The sequence below is a fragment of the Cyrtonyx montezumae genome, unplaced genomic scaffold (assembly GCF_038088225.1).
Source record: "Cyrtonyx montezumae isolate F1298 unplaced genomic scaffold, pur_monq_1.0 scaffold_19, whole genome shotgun sequence".
In the NCBI taxonomy this organism is placed as follows: Eukaryota; Metazoa; Chordata; class Aves; order Galliformes; family Odontophoridae; genus Cyrtonyx; species Cyrtonyx montezumae.
Window position 1 is genome coordinate 1,863,344 of NW_027071925.1, and position 17,236 is coordinate 1,880,579.

Genomic DNA, 17,236 nt, shown 5'->3' on the forward strand with positions numbered 1-17,236 from the left:
TGGGTCACCTCCCTCAGCCAACAGACTCTTTACTTTTTATTTATTTTTTAAAGGATCAGCACCCAGAATTTCTGAACCCTCTTTGAAACCTCTTTGAGACACACCAAGAGGATTCAGGAAGGCCACCGAGCCTGCCAGCTACAAGCAATCCCACCTCACCTGGAAGGGAAGCGAGGAGCCGAGGACGTTACACACTGCAACAACATATGACCGTACAGAAGCCTTCCTGCTCCCCTGACTTAGGTCATGGGGAAGGAAGTCCATCTTTTTCCAGCACACATCTGGGCTGTGTTTGCACAGTTTCCAGCCCTGCTTCCCCAGATTCCTGCAGCAGGCAGAGGGGCAGTCTTCTGGCACTCAGTTGATGGCAAAAAATGAGCCAGAAAGCTGCAAAAAGGCACATGTTGCCCCAAACAGCAACGGTAGCTTTCCTGAGATGATTTGGGTGGGAGGCTAAAAAAACCTCTCCAACAGCCTCGAAGCTCAAAGTAAGGAACAGATCATTCAAACCCAATTAGTAGTCATGGCAGACAACTGAATGATGGCAATCTACCAAGAGTGAAATTGAATTTTAACTTTCCACACAAATCCTTTCAGGCTGCGTATTTATATATTTAGTAATAAAAACCATATTCACGACCATTGTCAGTTGTAAAAGTTATATAGTAATAACAACAAAGCTAATGGAAACTGAAACTGGAACAACACTGCCTGGATCAGTAGCTTCACCGTGAATGAATGAGTGATGATTTTTCTGAAATGATTTTAATTTCTCTTCAAAAGGTATTAAATTCCAGAAGAGCGGTATGGGCAGATGGGGGGATGCACCTGATAGAAAAAAAACCCATGCCCACTCAGATCTCAGAGCCTGAATCAAAGCGGTTCCACCACGATGCAGCATGACCCCAATCAGCGCAGCCTTGAGACAGCACAGCTTTATTTTATACGGCACTTAAAGCATGACTAACGCAATATTTTTATATTCAGCGATAGCTTTCAATTACAGATCTGATTCGTTTCAAAACAGTGTTTCTTTCCAACTATAAAATAGCTTTACATTCATCTGCTGCTAGACTCCTTCTTTTCTTTCATGTAGACTTGATTCAGTGTCAGCCTCACTGAACACGAGCAGCCTGCTCTCTGCCTTCCCATACCATCTCACATGGGTATGCTGTGGCTGAACACCATGAAAAGCCCCCAGACCTCCCAAAAACAGCTTCAGTATGTTCTACAAGGAGAGACTGAAGGAACTGGGGCTGTTTGGTCTGGGCAAAAGGAGGCTGACAGGAGACCTTATTGCTCTCTCCCAATATCTGAAAGGTGCTTACAGCAAGAGTGGGGTTGGTCTCTTCTCACTGGTGACAGTGACAGGACGAGGGGGCATGGGCTTAAGTTGCACCAGGGTAAGCTTAGGTTGGAGATCAGGAGACACTTCATTACAGAAAAGGTCATTAAGCACTGGAGTGGGTTCCACAGGGAGGTGGTGGAGTCACCATCCCTGGATGTGTCTGAAAACCTTTGGATGTGGTGCTCAGGGACACGATTTAGCAGAGGGCTGTTAGAGTGAGGGCAGTGTGGTTAGGTCGTGGTAGGACTCGAGGATCTTTAAGGTCTTTTCCAACCTCAGTGATTCTATGGTTCAACTTGTGAAGTACCAAAAGTACATTAAACTGAACAATATCCATCGAAGAGCTATCAGAATTTATGGAAGAGGAAAAGGTAGAGAAAGATGCCCATAAGTACCCATTTGCTCTCTCCCAGTCACGAAAAAAAGATCATGACTTGTGACAAGGGCTGGAGGATGATTTATTTTAAAATTAAAACGTGAAACTTTTAATTGGGAATTCGATTTCTTCCCCCTTGGCTCCAAGCACCAGAATATGTGCTTGTCTGTCATTTACCACCAAAGATTGACAAGATGTCCTTTAGGAGGAGCAAATGAATGGGAGCATTGTCAAATCTCTTTTTTTATTCCCTTAATGAATTACTCAGTGTTAAATCTTAACTAGCAGAGAAGTGAAATCTTCATTCTGCCAGTGATTCAACCTCTGGTCTGCATTGCAAACAACCTCCCAGCAGGCACCTCATCCCAAAAGCCACGCTTCTGCAGCACACCACATTCTGCATGCACTGCAAGAAGTGCATGTCGTATCAAATTCCCTTCAGATGAGGATGGCACTGCCAATTTCTAAGACAGTCAGAAGCCACTTGTTGCAATCCTGCGTGCAAATGTTTTTGTGACTGGCTTTTTGCAATGCAGTTTCTAGGGGTAACTGTAACAGAGATGGTGATAACCTCCTATTGGACTGTCTTTTTCCCTATATGTAAATAAACACATATGCCTACATATATATATATATATATATATATATATATATATCTGTTCTAGGGATTACTTCTAACACAGAATCTGAGCAGAAGGGGAACCAGTCCGAGAGGAGGTGCTCCCCAAAGCCTGATGAGCTGGTTTTGAGGGCACCCCTGGCTCAGGAGCTCCAAAAGCCATCAAGCACTGCATCTCCTGCTGAAGGGTTTATAGCTACACCTCCTAACAGTGCAGATCTCTTCAATGAGAGCTGCCTGTCCGAAGGCACTGAGACCTGACTTTGCCCAAAGGGCTGAGCTCACGTGGAGGTGGTTTGCAGGACTCTGGGATGAGGAGCAGGGCCGTGGGGCAGACCCAGTGCTGAGTGATCTCTGGATATCCCCGGGAATGTCAGACAGTGAGAAGTTTGGCACTCGCAGAGCTCAACAATGGATAAACAGCAGAGCTGGCTGGCTGTCGTCAGGGAGCTGCTTTCAGGAGTTTGGGCACTGAACTGTCAAGCAAGCTCTGGCTTTGCTATCCAATATACTTGTTCAGAAGTCTACTTAGTGTAAATAAATACAAACGAGGATAAAATATCCTGTGTCTATGTCAATTCATTTCTCTCCCAGTGAAGAAACAACCCATGCATGGAGCCCAAGCCTCACTGTCAAGGCTGTGTACCACTGTTGTTTAAAGGAGTAATTGACACTGTATTTTAACCAAATTGGAGGCAATTAGTTTCCCTCGCTCCTCAAGAATCTGAGCTGCAGATGTTCAGTCTCCCTTGCCAGAGCCAGAGACTTTAAAACTATCATAAACAAACAGGGCTAATTTAAAAGAATCATTCCATCTTGAAGGACACATCTCTCTTTTTTACGCTTGCATAAATCAAAATCGCTTCAATTGATTCTACTGGAAGTTTCCACAAAGATGCCACGTTCACGCTAACAAGAGGGCAAGTTCAGCTCAGATGAAAATAAGAGAAATGGGAGTCCCACCCTCAGCACGGGGCCTTCTCCTGAGCACCTCCTGCCCATTCCACCAGCCAGCTCCTTGGAAGCAATGCCAGGATCTGCTCCTCCATTGCTCTGAGGTTTCAGACTTGGTTGGAGGACAGAACCACAGCAGTCACAGCTCTGGGATGAGACAGCCTAACACAGCCTGAGAACACTTGCAGTTTATTAACAGCACGGTCAGACAGAAATAAAACTTTTTACGCTGCCCGTTGGTATAAAGCAGAAACACCAATTGGGCTCCATCACTTCACTTGAGGTAAAAAAATAAAAATGAGAAGAACCCCTACTTCTCAAATGTTTATGCTCTCATTACGCCTGCTATACACAGCAGAACGCTAACCATAACAACCCCGAGCAACCCCGCAGAGCATCAGCACACTCCTTGTTATATGTCTCTGTTAGGTAGGAGTGAAGGGGTGAATAATAATATTCACAGCTTCCCTGCAGTCACAAAAATGTAAATATTTTGTTAAAGTGCTTACAAGACAAACCCACAGTAAATTTGAAAAATGTCCCCCATAATATTTAAACTAAATCCTCCTCTTTAACCTAACAAACCTAACCTTACAACATGGCAGTTAAGTGAGCCATTCGTTTTATTTCAAAATCTCAGTTCTCTCCTCGTGTAAGAAGCAGAGGCCAGCTGACAAACAGGCTGGATAATATGCTCTCTCCAGAAACATTTTTCTGTGATTTAGAGTGATTAAATCTAACACACGCTGCTGCTGAGCCTGCAGCCAATGCTTAGTAAGCAGTGAGTAAAGAAGTCTCAGGCTGGATCTCAATCTCGTTGAGATGGAAAAAAAACCTGAGCTTCTAGAGTATGTATTAACGTGGTCTTCAAAAGAGTGAAAAAGATGGTCCAGTCCTTGATTGTGAAGTGCAGGATTGCTGACTATTGCTTTCCAATAAATGGAAAGGAAAGAAGTTTTACCCACTACATCCAGAGACATCAGGACAAGAAGCAGCGGTCGGCAGCAGAAGGAAGACACCATGATGTGGAAGAGCAAGTGAGCAGATGAGACCATCAAATTGCAGTGCTAAGATCCTTCCTTCCTATCTGCGAGCATGCAGCTGACAACCTGGACCACTTTAGGTATTTGCTCTGTATCACCTGACGGGCAAATCTTCTGCAGAAATAGAAATGTGCAAGTGTGGAAGTTAAGTTAAGACAGAGACGTTCACAGCACCGACACTGTAGAAAATCCAGGGAAAATGACTGCAAAACATTCACAAGGAAGATCCAGGTGGTGAATGGTCAGCAGACAAATCACAGAAAGGATTAGGTTGGAGGGGACCTTAAAGATCACTGAACTCTGAGCCCCTGCCATGGGCAGGGCTGACAACCACTAAATCATATGAGGAACTGGAAAAGGTGATCAAAAAACGTGCTCAAGTAGGACAAATTAAGAGTTTTTTCATCATATTTTCGTATTTCACTGCATATTGTTCTAAATGTCATGGTTCTGACATACCCACTGCTGCCAAGCACTTTCACCTTCAGCACTGCCAGACACAGCTCTCACATCAACACTGAACTTGCCAGTAAGACTGCTTGGTTATATTCATAGTAACACATAGCTCTAAAGTAAATTTAACAGCATCAAAAAGAAAAGTCCAGCTGATGGCAGGAGGTACGGAGGACTGAGCATAGAATGTACTCCGAAACCACACTGGGTGCAGCTGCCTCTCTACAGGCTCTGTTCTACCACTTTGGGTTCAACAGTACCCTGTAAAAACAGCCTGTAAGCTGCTTTTTTCAGCTACTCTTGACAGTGAGAGCAGAGAACAAGGAACCTGTCCTTTCAAATAAAAAAAAATAAAACCCACCAACAGCCAGTCTCAGCACAGGAGTCCAGTGGAGGGCTACAAAGACGACAAAGGACGTGGAACACCTCTCTGATGAGGAAAGGCTGAGGGAGCTGGGGCTGTTCAGCCTTGAGAAAGAAGACTCAGAGGGGATCTGATCCAGTCTGTAAATATCTAAGGAGAGGGAGGCAAAGGGACGAGGCCGGACTCTTCTCAGACATTTGTGGTGATAGGATGAGGGGGAACGGCCACAAACTGAAGCACAGGAAGTTCTGCACCAACGTGTGTGGGAGCTTCTTCACAGTGCAGTGACGGAGCACTGGAGCTGCACACAGAGGTGGTGGGGTCTCCTTCTCCGGAGACGTTCAGGACCCACCTGGATGCTGAGCTGTGCAACCTGGGCTGGGGGCTGCTTTGCAGGGGGTTGGACTCGATGACCTCTGGAGGTCCCTTCCAACCCCTACAGTTCTGTGATTCAGAGACGGTCCCAGGAACAGCAGCACTGTGCATTCTGCCATCACCACTGTGATGGACAACAATTTTCCAAGTTACAAATTCATTTTTTCAAAACTGAAACCTGTATTTATGCTTCCAAGCTAGCCGTTCTTTGCTAGTTACAATCTTGATAGGCTTGTATTCTCAACGTAACCTGAAATTCTGCTCAGATGGATGGTACTGAGGATGTACAACATGGCAACAAAAAACATCTCGGTGGCCCATGAGAAAAAGACGTGTAGTTCACTGTAAGAGAACTGACACGCGAGACTGACTTGGCAGGCACCCAGGGAAAGGACCAGAAATGCACTCTCCAAGAGTGCCAGGAACACTGGGCACGATGTGCTGTTGATGCTTCAGGGCAGGTGAACCAGCCCTAAGGTTGTCCACCAAGCACAGCACCCTCACAGCGTTCATTTCTGCTGCTTAACAAGCTCAGAAGTAGGGCTCCTCTTCCCTACGGTACAATTGTACTCATAATGCTTTTGGGAAGAGAAACTCAAAGCAAAATCTTATCTGCAGAAGAAAGCTGGACCAGCAGTAGAGGCAGCCTACAAACATCTCAGCATAGGTGTTGCTTTGCCCAACAACCACCAGGCACTGCTTTCCCTGGCAAAAAGGATGAGAACGATCATGTTTGGGGACTCCTGCATTATTATTTTGGTGTTTTGTCTAATACGGTTAGCACCTGGAGTTAGAATTCACAAACAATTGGATAAAATAAACCCACACCCCTACATAGCTTCAAAGGGCATAAATGCAATACTGTCACACACAGTCAGCACCGTGAGTCACTGCGGCTCACACTCCTTTACAGCACCATTCATAATACAGTAATCCTGTGATTCTAGGACCCTAGCAAAAAAGGTTTAAATAGAACATATCAAAGAAGTTCCCTACATATCTTAACCTCAGGAATGTCACTTTTCTGGTAATAAAGACTAAAGAGAAAGCATCTGTGCTAGCAGAGCTAATTAAAGCATAAGAAAAACCTCTTTCATATCTGGCCTGCAAAGTCGCTAACATGTAAATTATAACTTGTGTAAGACATGATAAACTCTGTCCTTCACAGAAGGAAATGCACTTCTAACACGACTTACTGTAAACAGATCTCAGGGTATAGCAGCTCCTAATCAGAGGCAGCTCTGTAATGGACTTGTTGAGCAGTGACATTTCCTCCGACACTTGGCACCCTGTGAATAATGATGCTGTTGTGGTTAAACCAGATAAGGTTTAATACTAATAGAGGGAACAAAGCGTGGGGATTTTGACTGCATTAAGCCAAAATTTACAAACACGAACCCGGAATGTTTGACAGCCACAAGGAAAAAAACTCTGAATGAGTTGGAGATAGGATCCTGCGCTTTCAACTTCATTTTGCTTCTTCGTGCGGCACGAGAGGAGATATTTTAACACTGCCTCCAAATAAAACTACTCTTCCCAAGTCAGTTACAAAAGGAAAAGTAAAAATCAGTGGCTCCAAGGGCCATCCTTTGGCCGTCCCAATGGACACCAGGGGCACAAAGCAGTGCTCTGCCTCTGGCGAGGAGCTGACACGAGGGGATAAGACATCTCCATTAGCAGTGCTCCCTGGGAGCAGATGGAGTGGCTATTTAGCCAAATGCACCGTGACTCCTGGTTTATACATGAGCATCTGGGATGCTTCCTGACGGGAGGCAGTGCACAATGTCTGCCGATTTATCAACCGTTCCGCGCGCAATTACGGATTCTGATAAATAATTTGGCGGTGAAGGCCCCTCAGCTGAACTGAAAAGCAGCAAGGCGTGAGGGGTCAAGTGTTTCCACAGGATTTAGACTGAACAAACAGAGCTGCCTCCAAAGGAATGCCTGCACTGAGCTGCTGCAGGGCTGCTGGGCAGAGGAGCAAGCCGAGGAGCTGGCGGGTCCTTCGCTCCAGCTGAAACGAATCTGAACGCAGGGCTCGTTATTAAAACCACCCTCTTTATTGCCTTAAGAAACAAAACAGAGGTGTAGTTAGAGCTATATAATTTCCTGCTAATATACATTTTGATCTAAGGATAATGTGCGGTATCACCATTTTTTCTGTGAGCTCTACAAAAGGACTCTAATACCTTAGAACCATTTAATCAACATCCTATGCAGGCAGTGAATAGATAATTGAAATATAAGTACTGTCATCCATATCCCCCTTGGGGAAGTGACACAGTAAGCATTATATCATTCCATTAGTCCGCCCTTTGATGTGGGTTTTATTCTCATTACACTATGTTTTAGCCTCGAGGTTTCTCCCCCCACCTCTCCGTGACGTGGCCACGCCGTAATAAAAAATACCCTGCTGTTCAGAACACACCGTGTGCGTTTCTACAAGGACTCGTACATGTCACGAGCATAAAGCTGCCTTTCTGATTTCTTGTTTACCAAATACAGTCAATCACAGCTTCTGGAAAACAGAGGGAAGAAAACAAACCCAAGGCAGCCAGGAGGGCGGTGGTGGTGGTGGTGGCGAGGGAATGCATTTATTTGTTTCCAAATAATAAAGGTTGGCTACACGTGGGATGAAAAATGCTCGGAAAGGCTGCTGTGCTGGTGTCTGCTTTGAATCGTGCCCTGCTCAAACAAGAGGAAAGCCTCCCACTGAAAAAAAAAACATTTTTATCATTCAGAAAGATCTCAGGGCAGTCCCTTTAAAATGAGGTATTTTCTAAACAAAATATGGGAATGTTTCCCCGTGGGGAACGAGCATCAGAGCTCTTAAAAACCATTTTCCTTTGAGAACTGCAGATTTGTGGAGTTTTTGTTTTATTTGTTTTAACTTCAATACAAGGAAAACCTGTCTGAAATGACCACCCAAGGGAGCAGCCCAAGCAGCTCAGCAGGGGCTGATCTCTTAAATGGGAGCTGAAGTTGTGCTGGGAGCCTTGGGGAGATTTCAAACCGCTGCCTTAAAGCCCAGGGCTGGCTGCGTGCTGAACGCAGGTCTCAGCACAGCCTGTGCACATGGATTTCCTCTCACTTACAGCAGTGGATCTCCACCAATTCCAGCGGAGACGTTCCTGATTTGCATTAGTGTTAGCAAACAAAGATTCACGCTAATTACCCCGAGTTATCAACAGTGATTATGGGAGTGGGTTGGTTTCTTTTAGTCCTTATAATGCATGCGTGCTTTCTCAGCACGGAGTGCTTTTGCTGTAGCAGCAGTGGGTCTGCTCCGTGCAATGGAGGGAGGACTCGGCCTCATGCACTGCCACACAGGTCCGGTCCTGAGGCTCAATGAGCTTCTGAGTAAATAGGAAAGCCTGACACGCTGCAATCTCCTATCAGATAATGAACCTTCAAGCTGCAGTTGTCACCACAGCTCATAAACACAACCCATCAGCGAGAAATATCGCCAACTTCGGAGCTCTTTTTGGTCTGATTCCTCAGGAGGTTATCTTCGAGCGTAACTGACCAAAGTCAACACTGCACTCAGAAATGTCAACAAGTGGGAAAAGCATTAAAGTCTCCATTAATTGCTGTAATAATTAAGAGTGGGAATAAGAATCAGGAAGCTCATGTATAGAACACAGCCCCTTGCTCATTGCTGAGTGAGGAAGTTAATGGGATTCCAGGAAAAAAATATTTACCAAACAACATGAAGATTTATTCCTTTTGAAGCATCCAAGGCATTATCTGTGTTGTGCCTTCTGCCAAGTTAATAGACTCAAGCTTCTTAATTGCACAAGGAAAAACAACTTGAGAGAGCAAATATTTTGCATGAGGAGAATACAGTTAAATACCACAGCATATAAGTCACATGTTGAAGAGTTTTTGGACAGGACTGGATAAAACCTGGAGCAACCTCACAGCTGTCCCCGCAGGGAGCAGGAGATGGGACTCCGCTCTCCCGAGGTCCCTGCAGCCTGATGCTGCCTGCACAGACAACGAGCCCAGAGGTAAACCAAGGGAGAAATCATGGCCTCAGTCCCAAAGAAAGGCTGTAGCAGTGGGTGTGGGGAATAGCTGCAAACTGCTGCAGGGGCAGAACTGAGTGGTGTCGACATGGTCGTGAATTAGTCAGCTATTTAGAGCACGCTGTTTGATGATGGATATGGAAATTCCACCCCCCCCCCCCATCTTTTTTTTTTTTCTTCTTGTTTTTAAGATGAAAAACTATTCCTGTACAACTATTAAGTTTTTATGAGTGCTTAGCACAGCAGATCCAGCAGCACTGTAAGTTCATAAAAACAGATGCTTTGTAACAAGTGTGCACGCAGCTCCATGTCAAAGCGCAATCAAAACTGTCATTGTGAACCACGTAATGGAGCAGGACACTTGTCAGAGTAGAAGCTAAGCTCACTCAGCTACTGCAGCTAATGCTGGAGATTTATTTAAATTAATCTGCAGGAAAATTAAATCCATTACTGTATGAAGCAAGGGAATAAATCATACCCAACAGGAAACTAGAAAAAGCTGCTGCCATTTCAGGCCAATCTAAGGTTGCGTGAGCGCACCAACTTCTTTCTCATTAAGAGCATAAAAACAATTCATAGCAGGAAAAATAACATCAGCTGTTGTCCTAATGCAAAACACAAATAGGCCCAATGAGTTTAACACTGCAAGCAAAGTAAGAGGAACATCTGAAGCTGTTTGTATTTCCAAACAAGACTCGAGGGTCAGAGGAGGGAGGGGACGTGGCCAGGCTGGAATGATGGATGGCGGTTAGTGGCATGCTGTGTTTGGGTCTACCCGTGTTATTTTTGCAACAGGATGTCTCTGATTACTCTCTGAATAGAGAATAAGGATGGTTACATCTCATTGCTTGCAGGGGAATGTTTTTCAGAGCCCTACAAATTAAATGGGACATTGGAAAGCAAGCAGTCAATGAACAATCAGGTGCTGTTTGTCACAGACCTAGTAAGAGTGTCACAATTTTCCCAAGGGGCATGGGCAGCAGATTTGGGGTGGGTAGAAGGTTGTATGCACACCTCTCCAACATACAGGAGACCCCTGCTCTGCAAGGTCCATTGGCATCCCTGCCTGTATGCATTGCCCGGTGTCAGAGCCAGGCCAAAATGTCGTACAGCAGGGGCACACCAAGTATCTAGGTAAGTATTTCAGCCACAAGGTTGATGCAGTGTACAGGGGGCTTCATAAAGAATGGAAAAGAATTACTTTCTCGAAGTGCATCCTTCCTGAGAACTTGTCAGAACCGGCTCCTGGCTCACAGGGTGCTGCTGCCTGGTGTGACAGTCAGGATAAAGCTGTCTGACAGAAATAGCCCCTGATCCTCAGAGGCCGTGCTGACAGAGGCGCCCTGCAGAGCAGCCCTGCTCCGCTGAAGCCTGCTCAGGTTCGTCCATGATGCTGAAGGACAATGGCAGTCCTCAGCAATTTGCAGAAGATGATCAGCTGTGGGACTTTTGAGCCCCATGAATGTGTACACAGGTAAAATGAGCATAAAAAAGCGTTGCCAAGGTAGGTTCGCTCTGTTTTGTTTTCTCAAACTAAAGGCTTCAGGCAGAAAGGGAGGGAAACATTACAAGGCAGGAGCACAAGCCTCAAGAGGAGCAGCTGAGGAAACGGGGTTGTTCTCTCTGTTCCAGGGAAGAGGAGGCTCAGGGAAGACCTCATTGCTCTCTCCATCTCCCTGACAGGAGGTTGTGGCGAGGGGAAGGTCAGCCTCTGCTCCCAGATAACAGCGACAGGATGAGAGGTGAAGGCCTCAAGTTGCACCATGGGTTCAGGTTGGATATTAGGAAAAAATTATTCTCAGGAAGAGTGGTGATGCACTGGCACAGCTGCTCGGGGAGGTGGTGGAGTCACCATCCCTCGAGGTGTTCAGGAGACATGGAGATGTGGCACTGAGGGTCAGTGGGCAACATAGGTGGTGATGGGCTGATGGCTGGACATGATGATGATCTCGGTGGTCTTTTCCAACTGTAATGATTCTATAATTTAGTTATATGGCAGCTTCCCTCAGACCAAACTAAGCCCATCTAATCTTTGCTGAAGCTGCAGACGAAGGCCACAAAGCCAAACACATGGGAGTAATTTCCCTGCTACAGAATGACACATCTAATGAGCCAGCTCCATGAGATGGCTTAATGGAAAGGAAGACACGAGCTCATCCAGGGGCTGGATGACTCAGGGACACTCAAGACCTCATGCTGAGGGTTACCAGCTTGATTCTGACCCAAGTTCTAAAAATCAGAGAGCTGCCTACAAAAGAAGCCCTTGACCCCCAGTACAGTTGCTCACTGGGCACAGGTTCACACCAAAGCCACCACTGGAAGGCTTTCCAAAGAGGTGCAGTGAATCAGCATTAGTCAGAGTGAAGGACTTCTCACTTTTCCAAAGGGGTCTCAGGCTCAGAACTGGACTGTACGATTGTGCTGTCCATCCTGAACTGGTTCCCTAACAAGACCCGTGTGAACTAAACAACTGAATGAAAGTAAAGAGAGAAGGGAAGAATGAAAAATTAAGATCATCGCTGTATATCTATGAGCAACGAAAATGAGCGTGGATTGTAAAATGATGCCTGGATATTGCAGACATGAGTTTAAAAGGCACCAAACACTTCATGACATGAAACAGTTAAAGAGAAGAAAACATCAAAACTCAAATGTCAAATGGGTTTTGGACAAGAATTCTGTATGTACCCCAAGCTCTTTGAGTTCTTCCCCTGAGGTGAGATACTAGTCTCTTACCCATAATTTATCCATCTCTGCCCAGTCAGTTCTTGACTTATATGAGCATAATCATTTAAGGGTCTTATTTAGCCAGCCAGGAACGAAAGAGTTCAAGGAACACCAGGGAATACGTGGCAAAAAATAACAAGGTTACATCACTTGCACTGGATTACTCTCCTCTGGCACACCGCAAAAGAAATAACACCAGTCATGGTCTGCATGCTCAGAAGTCTACAGGGAATTAGGTCGGCATTATTTAAGGTAAGTGACACTTTAAAGAACTTTAAATTAGCTGTTGACAGTCAGGTAGATAGATTGATGAGTGATTACACGAAGTCCCCAGCGTTACCATTTTGTACTGAAAGTAAATATGAAAGGAGGGAAAGCAGGAAATACATTCAGTATGGTTTTGCCAATCTGTGATGCAGTTGGAAGACAGTGAAGTTCATTTAAAGATGCTGGAAACGTCTAAAACTAATTGCTTTCTCTAAATCAAGAGTTGTCAGAAGGTTTCCTAGCAGAATACCTGCAAGCAATGCAAGTAGACTACACCCCCCGCAAAAAAGGAATTAAAAAAAGAGAAAGGAAAAGCATCCCTCCATCACCTTTCCTCCTGCATGGCTGCAGGGGCAGCCCAGTGCTGCATGGAGCAGTGTTCCTGGGCTGCTCGGCTGAGGCGGATGTCCTGCACACACGACAGATGTCCTCACTGCAGTCGACCTTAAAATATGTTTTTAAATAAAATTAACTCAGCTTGGGAATCTGTAATTAGCACCATCTTTGAGAACAAACCAGGACGAGTTTATGGAAGTGCTCTCACTATTTACAAATGAGAGAGGATTTACCCTCAAGGTTCTCTTTACTGTTTTGTCTCCATTTTCTTGTAATTTCATCCATCACAATTTTTTTCCATCCTCCAAAGGTGATGGATAAAACACAGAAATAAACAGGACCAACTGTTCACAGAAGCCTAAGGGAAAACAGAATTTTGTTATAAATTATCCTTGGCACAAATCATGGAAACGCAATACTAAAATTGTTTGTTGAATCATTTATGAATTGGGCCTTCAGCTTCGGTTTGCAAATAGGTTACAGTTTTTGTTGATGTTCTTTTTCACTTTTTTAGCTGGGAAACAGCCTTTGAGAAGCTGAACTGATATATAATGCAAACAGAGTGAAGGATCTTTGTGAGGGAGCCCTATGCAAATACAGGACTCCTGGATGTAGGTGCAGGTGATGAGAAGCTAGATGATGATGACAAGCTTTTACAAGACTTTCTTAGATGCCACCACGCTGAGTTTTCACCCCAGCTCCATGTGTAACATGCAAAAAGGGCAAAGACAGCACAGTGCATTATACAAACCACTGAAAGAAAAAGACTTCCCATGCAGGTAATTTTTAGCAGCACCTCTGTGGGACGGCTTCTAGAAATGCTCAGGAAATGACATCCCTGGAGACTCAGATAGATCTAACAGATTGAGTGTGGGGACAAAAACAGCACACTGAAGCCCAGAACTGTAGGGGTTGGAAGACCCCAGAGACCTCCACAGATCATCTAGTCCAACCTCCCTGCAAAGCAGCTCCCTGGCCCAGGTTGCACAGGTAGGCATCCAGATGGGTCTGAAATGTCTCATGAGAAGGAGACCCCACATAACCTAAGAACACCCCTCCACATGTGGGGAGTCTGGTCATGCATGCAGGAATACACAACAGGAGTGGAAGTTGTGCTTTCTTGAGGAATTCAGGACTGTAAAGGACAGCTGATCGCCCGAACACCTCACATGAAAGTTACAACCATGAGACAGTATCACGGAACAGAGAAATGTGTTTCTTAGTCTTTTGTCTGTAAACTGCTAGTTTTCCTCACCTGAAGAGAGTGAGAGAGATACTTGGAGACAGATAAAAGCAGTATTAAGACCCACTGCTCATTAGCTGGAGCAGGTGTGTGCAGCCTTACCTGATCTGTCCTCGCACCAGGGGTCTGTTTTTTGTCCTGTTCATATTCGAGTCAAACGGAACCTCAAAGAACTGTAATGAAAGACAAAAAAAAGGAAGAACCGAAATGAAAGGATGCCGGAAACCGTGCCATGCGCGGAATGCCGCGTCTGCAGCTGCAGCTGCTTTAATCTCTGTTTTTTGAAGGTTCAGAAACGCAACTAAAATGGCAAACTCCTTTTACGGAGCTTTGATAGTCTGCAGTAAGACTTCTGGCATCCCTTTAGAAGGAAAATCACCTGGAGGACAAAAATAGTTTGCTGAAGTCCCCAGAAGTTCCTTATTTGAAGCAGGGGCCGATTCCAAGTTCCCGACAGGTTTGACAGAGCTTTTATACACACTGTTATATATACACATACACATACGCACAGCGCTGCCCCCAGTTTTATATTAAGACAAACAGTCCTTACAGATGTTGTGCTTCTGGTCTTTTAAAGACAAATGCCTTTTTTCAAGATTGTCTAACTTCCGAGAACCTATAACCCACCCTGAAATCAATCAGCTCTTGTAAAATGCTGCCCAAACTGCACCGAGCATCTAGCTCGAGCAGCGGGGAGCGAGCACACCATATGCTGTTATTTAATAGCACAACCCAATCTGACTTTAACCACCGCCTATGGGAACACTGAGGCAGCACTATCAGCACACTACGAATTCCTGCAGGCTGCTGTAGAGCTGCTTCATTCAGAATGGCACTGGAAAAGCTGAGTGCAGTTTTCCATGCAGTAGCATAATTTTACATGGACAAAATAGCAATAAAAACTTATATATATACATATATATATACACAAACCCCACCATACTTAAGAGATTCACCAAAAGCTATTTATAGGCAGCACAATATGTATTTATAGAAAGAATATCTTCTACTGACGTTATGTCTGAGGTTTTGGGGTAGGAACTCAATTACAGGAAAAGTTGCACAACAGATCAGAATCTCAAGTCATCAGAATGACGATATGCTGAGCAGCCAAGCTGCAGACGGATGTAAGATGACTGCTTCGTAAGATCCATGTCACTTCATCAAGCTGATGCATCCTTTCACACGACAAGACAAAGCTTGGAAACATCCTCACTCTGATAGTGCCACATTTCTTGCTTTGCTATTCGATGGGGCTGTGTTCCCCAGTGCAGAGTGGAAAAGGTCACTGAAATCTCTGCAAAAATGAAATACGTTTTTTGTTTCATTCGTCTATCACAAAATTTGAAGTGTTTCCCACACTTATCCACACACACAAAAAAAAATCACAATGAAGAATCGATGGGATTATAGGAAATCATAAAGGTTTTTATAAGGGCAGCACCGAAGCAGAAATCTTCAGCTGTGTTCGGGGCAGATGCTATCACACAGCATGGCCTCCTCGAGCAGCCAACGGCACCAAGAGGCAGCAGGCAGCACAGCGGGGCACTGCAGAGCTGGAAATGAGGGGGGAGGACACGTGGGGTGGCAGCACCCACCTTCCTCACCTTTCACTTCCAAGGAATCAGTGCAAAACAATTTGGGAACCTCTGCTGTTGCTCCTCAGTACTGCATGCGCAGCGGGTCCGGATCCCCATGGATCACTCACCTACCTGCCTGCTGGATCCCCTCCCATGGCTCGCAGGCTGAAGCACCTTCTGACAGCTTTAAGCCTTCCCAGCACCGAGGGAACAGGAAAATCCTGCCTGTGTTTGAGTGCTCAAAGCCCACGTGCTCCAGTGTTTCAGTCTGAACTCAACTCACTAACAGCACATCCTTTGGGCAGTGGACATGGGCAGTGGACATCACCTTCACATTTGAGACGCTCCTGAAAGGGCCTGAATTTGGGAACAAATGAGCTGTAGGGAGGAGGAGGCGAGGGGATGCTCCTGCTGGGGGGCTGCCCAGCCCCAAAGCTGGGGCAGCCCCTGCCCAGCAGCACCGAGCCCCAGGGCACAGCAGCATGGAGGCATGGGTCGGCTCTGCATCACTGCAGCACTGCAGTGTGAGTGCTGGGGGTCTCACAAAGACCCTCTGTCCAAAATGGCAACAAGTACACCCAGGGAAGGGAAAGCACTCTGTTCGGACTGGAAGGCAGTGATTGCTTCTGACAGCTCAGCATTTTGCTAATGGCTTGTTTCACTGTTACATTTCAGAGACAATTATGCTAAATGAAGAAAAAATGTCATCTGACATCAGACTGGTAGAGCAATACGAGGGAAAATTCTACCCAGCCAAAGTCTTTCCCTTCTCTTCTCCTGAACATATTTTGCACTCTGTGAGTTCTGTTTCATTTTGTTGGCACAACATTCCTTCATTTATATTTGCTCTGACCGCCCAGAGCTGACATCCAGCTGAAACCTGGGCAAGCACGGAGATCCTGGCTCTGAAATACTCACAGCTAAAGGTGTTCAGTGTGTGATGGGTAAATAACGTGCATGTTTTAAACTCACACTGAAACATAAGAGGGCAGAAATGAAGAACAGTCGGATGCCCAACACTGTTGAGAGAACTGAAACGTGTGCACTGTGACAGTGCTGTATCGGTTTAGGAAATATCACTGGATATTGATGGAGGGGTTGACCCCTGAATGGAACATCCTCTGAACAAGAAACTTCTCTTTGGGTCCCACAGCATCAGTCTCTGCTGTACACAGGCAGGTCTGCTCCCAAAATTAAGATGACTTCACGGCTTAGCTCTGAACTCCTTTGCTTTTCTAAATCTGACAATCTGAACAATCCGTTATGTCAACTGCATGCAAAGAAATTACATATCTCATTGAACAGCAGCTAAGAAAAATCCTCTTATTTGTAATGCCCTGGATTCTTTCACCGAGTAAAGTTGTGATCACATGTCAGCAAGATGCCATTTATCAAACTTCCTACATTTTATTCCCAGATGTTCAACACAATTCCCTCTCCACTTGAAATTATTTACCCCTGATATTCGAGGAAAATGAAAAAGATGTGTATCTAAAATACCACAGCACAGAAACGAAAGAGTG

At 45.2% G+C, this 17,236-nt stretch overlaps 1 protein-coding gene across 2 annotated transcripts in view; it reads right to left on the bottom strand.

Moving 5' to 3' along the window:
• LOC136047833 (protoheme IX farnesyltransferase, mitochondrial) overlaps positions 1 to 17,236 on the bottom strand; it is a 92,847-nt gene that overhangs the window by 18,279 nt on the left and 57,332 nt on the right. For both annotated transcript variants that reach the window (XM_065735134.1, XM_065735135.1), the window contains exon 5: positions 14,236 to 14,306. In XM_065735134.1, the coding sequence (XP_065591206.1) occupies positions 14,236 to 14,306 (71 nt within the window). The remainder of the gene's footprint in view (positions 1 to 14,235; positions 14,307 to 17,236) is intronic.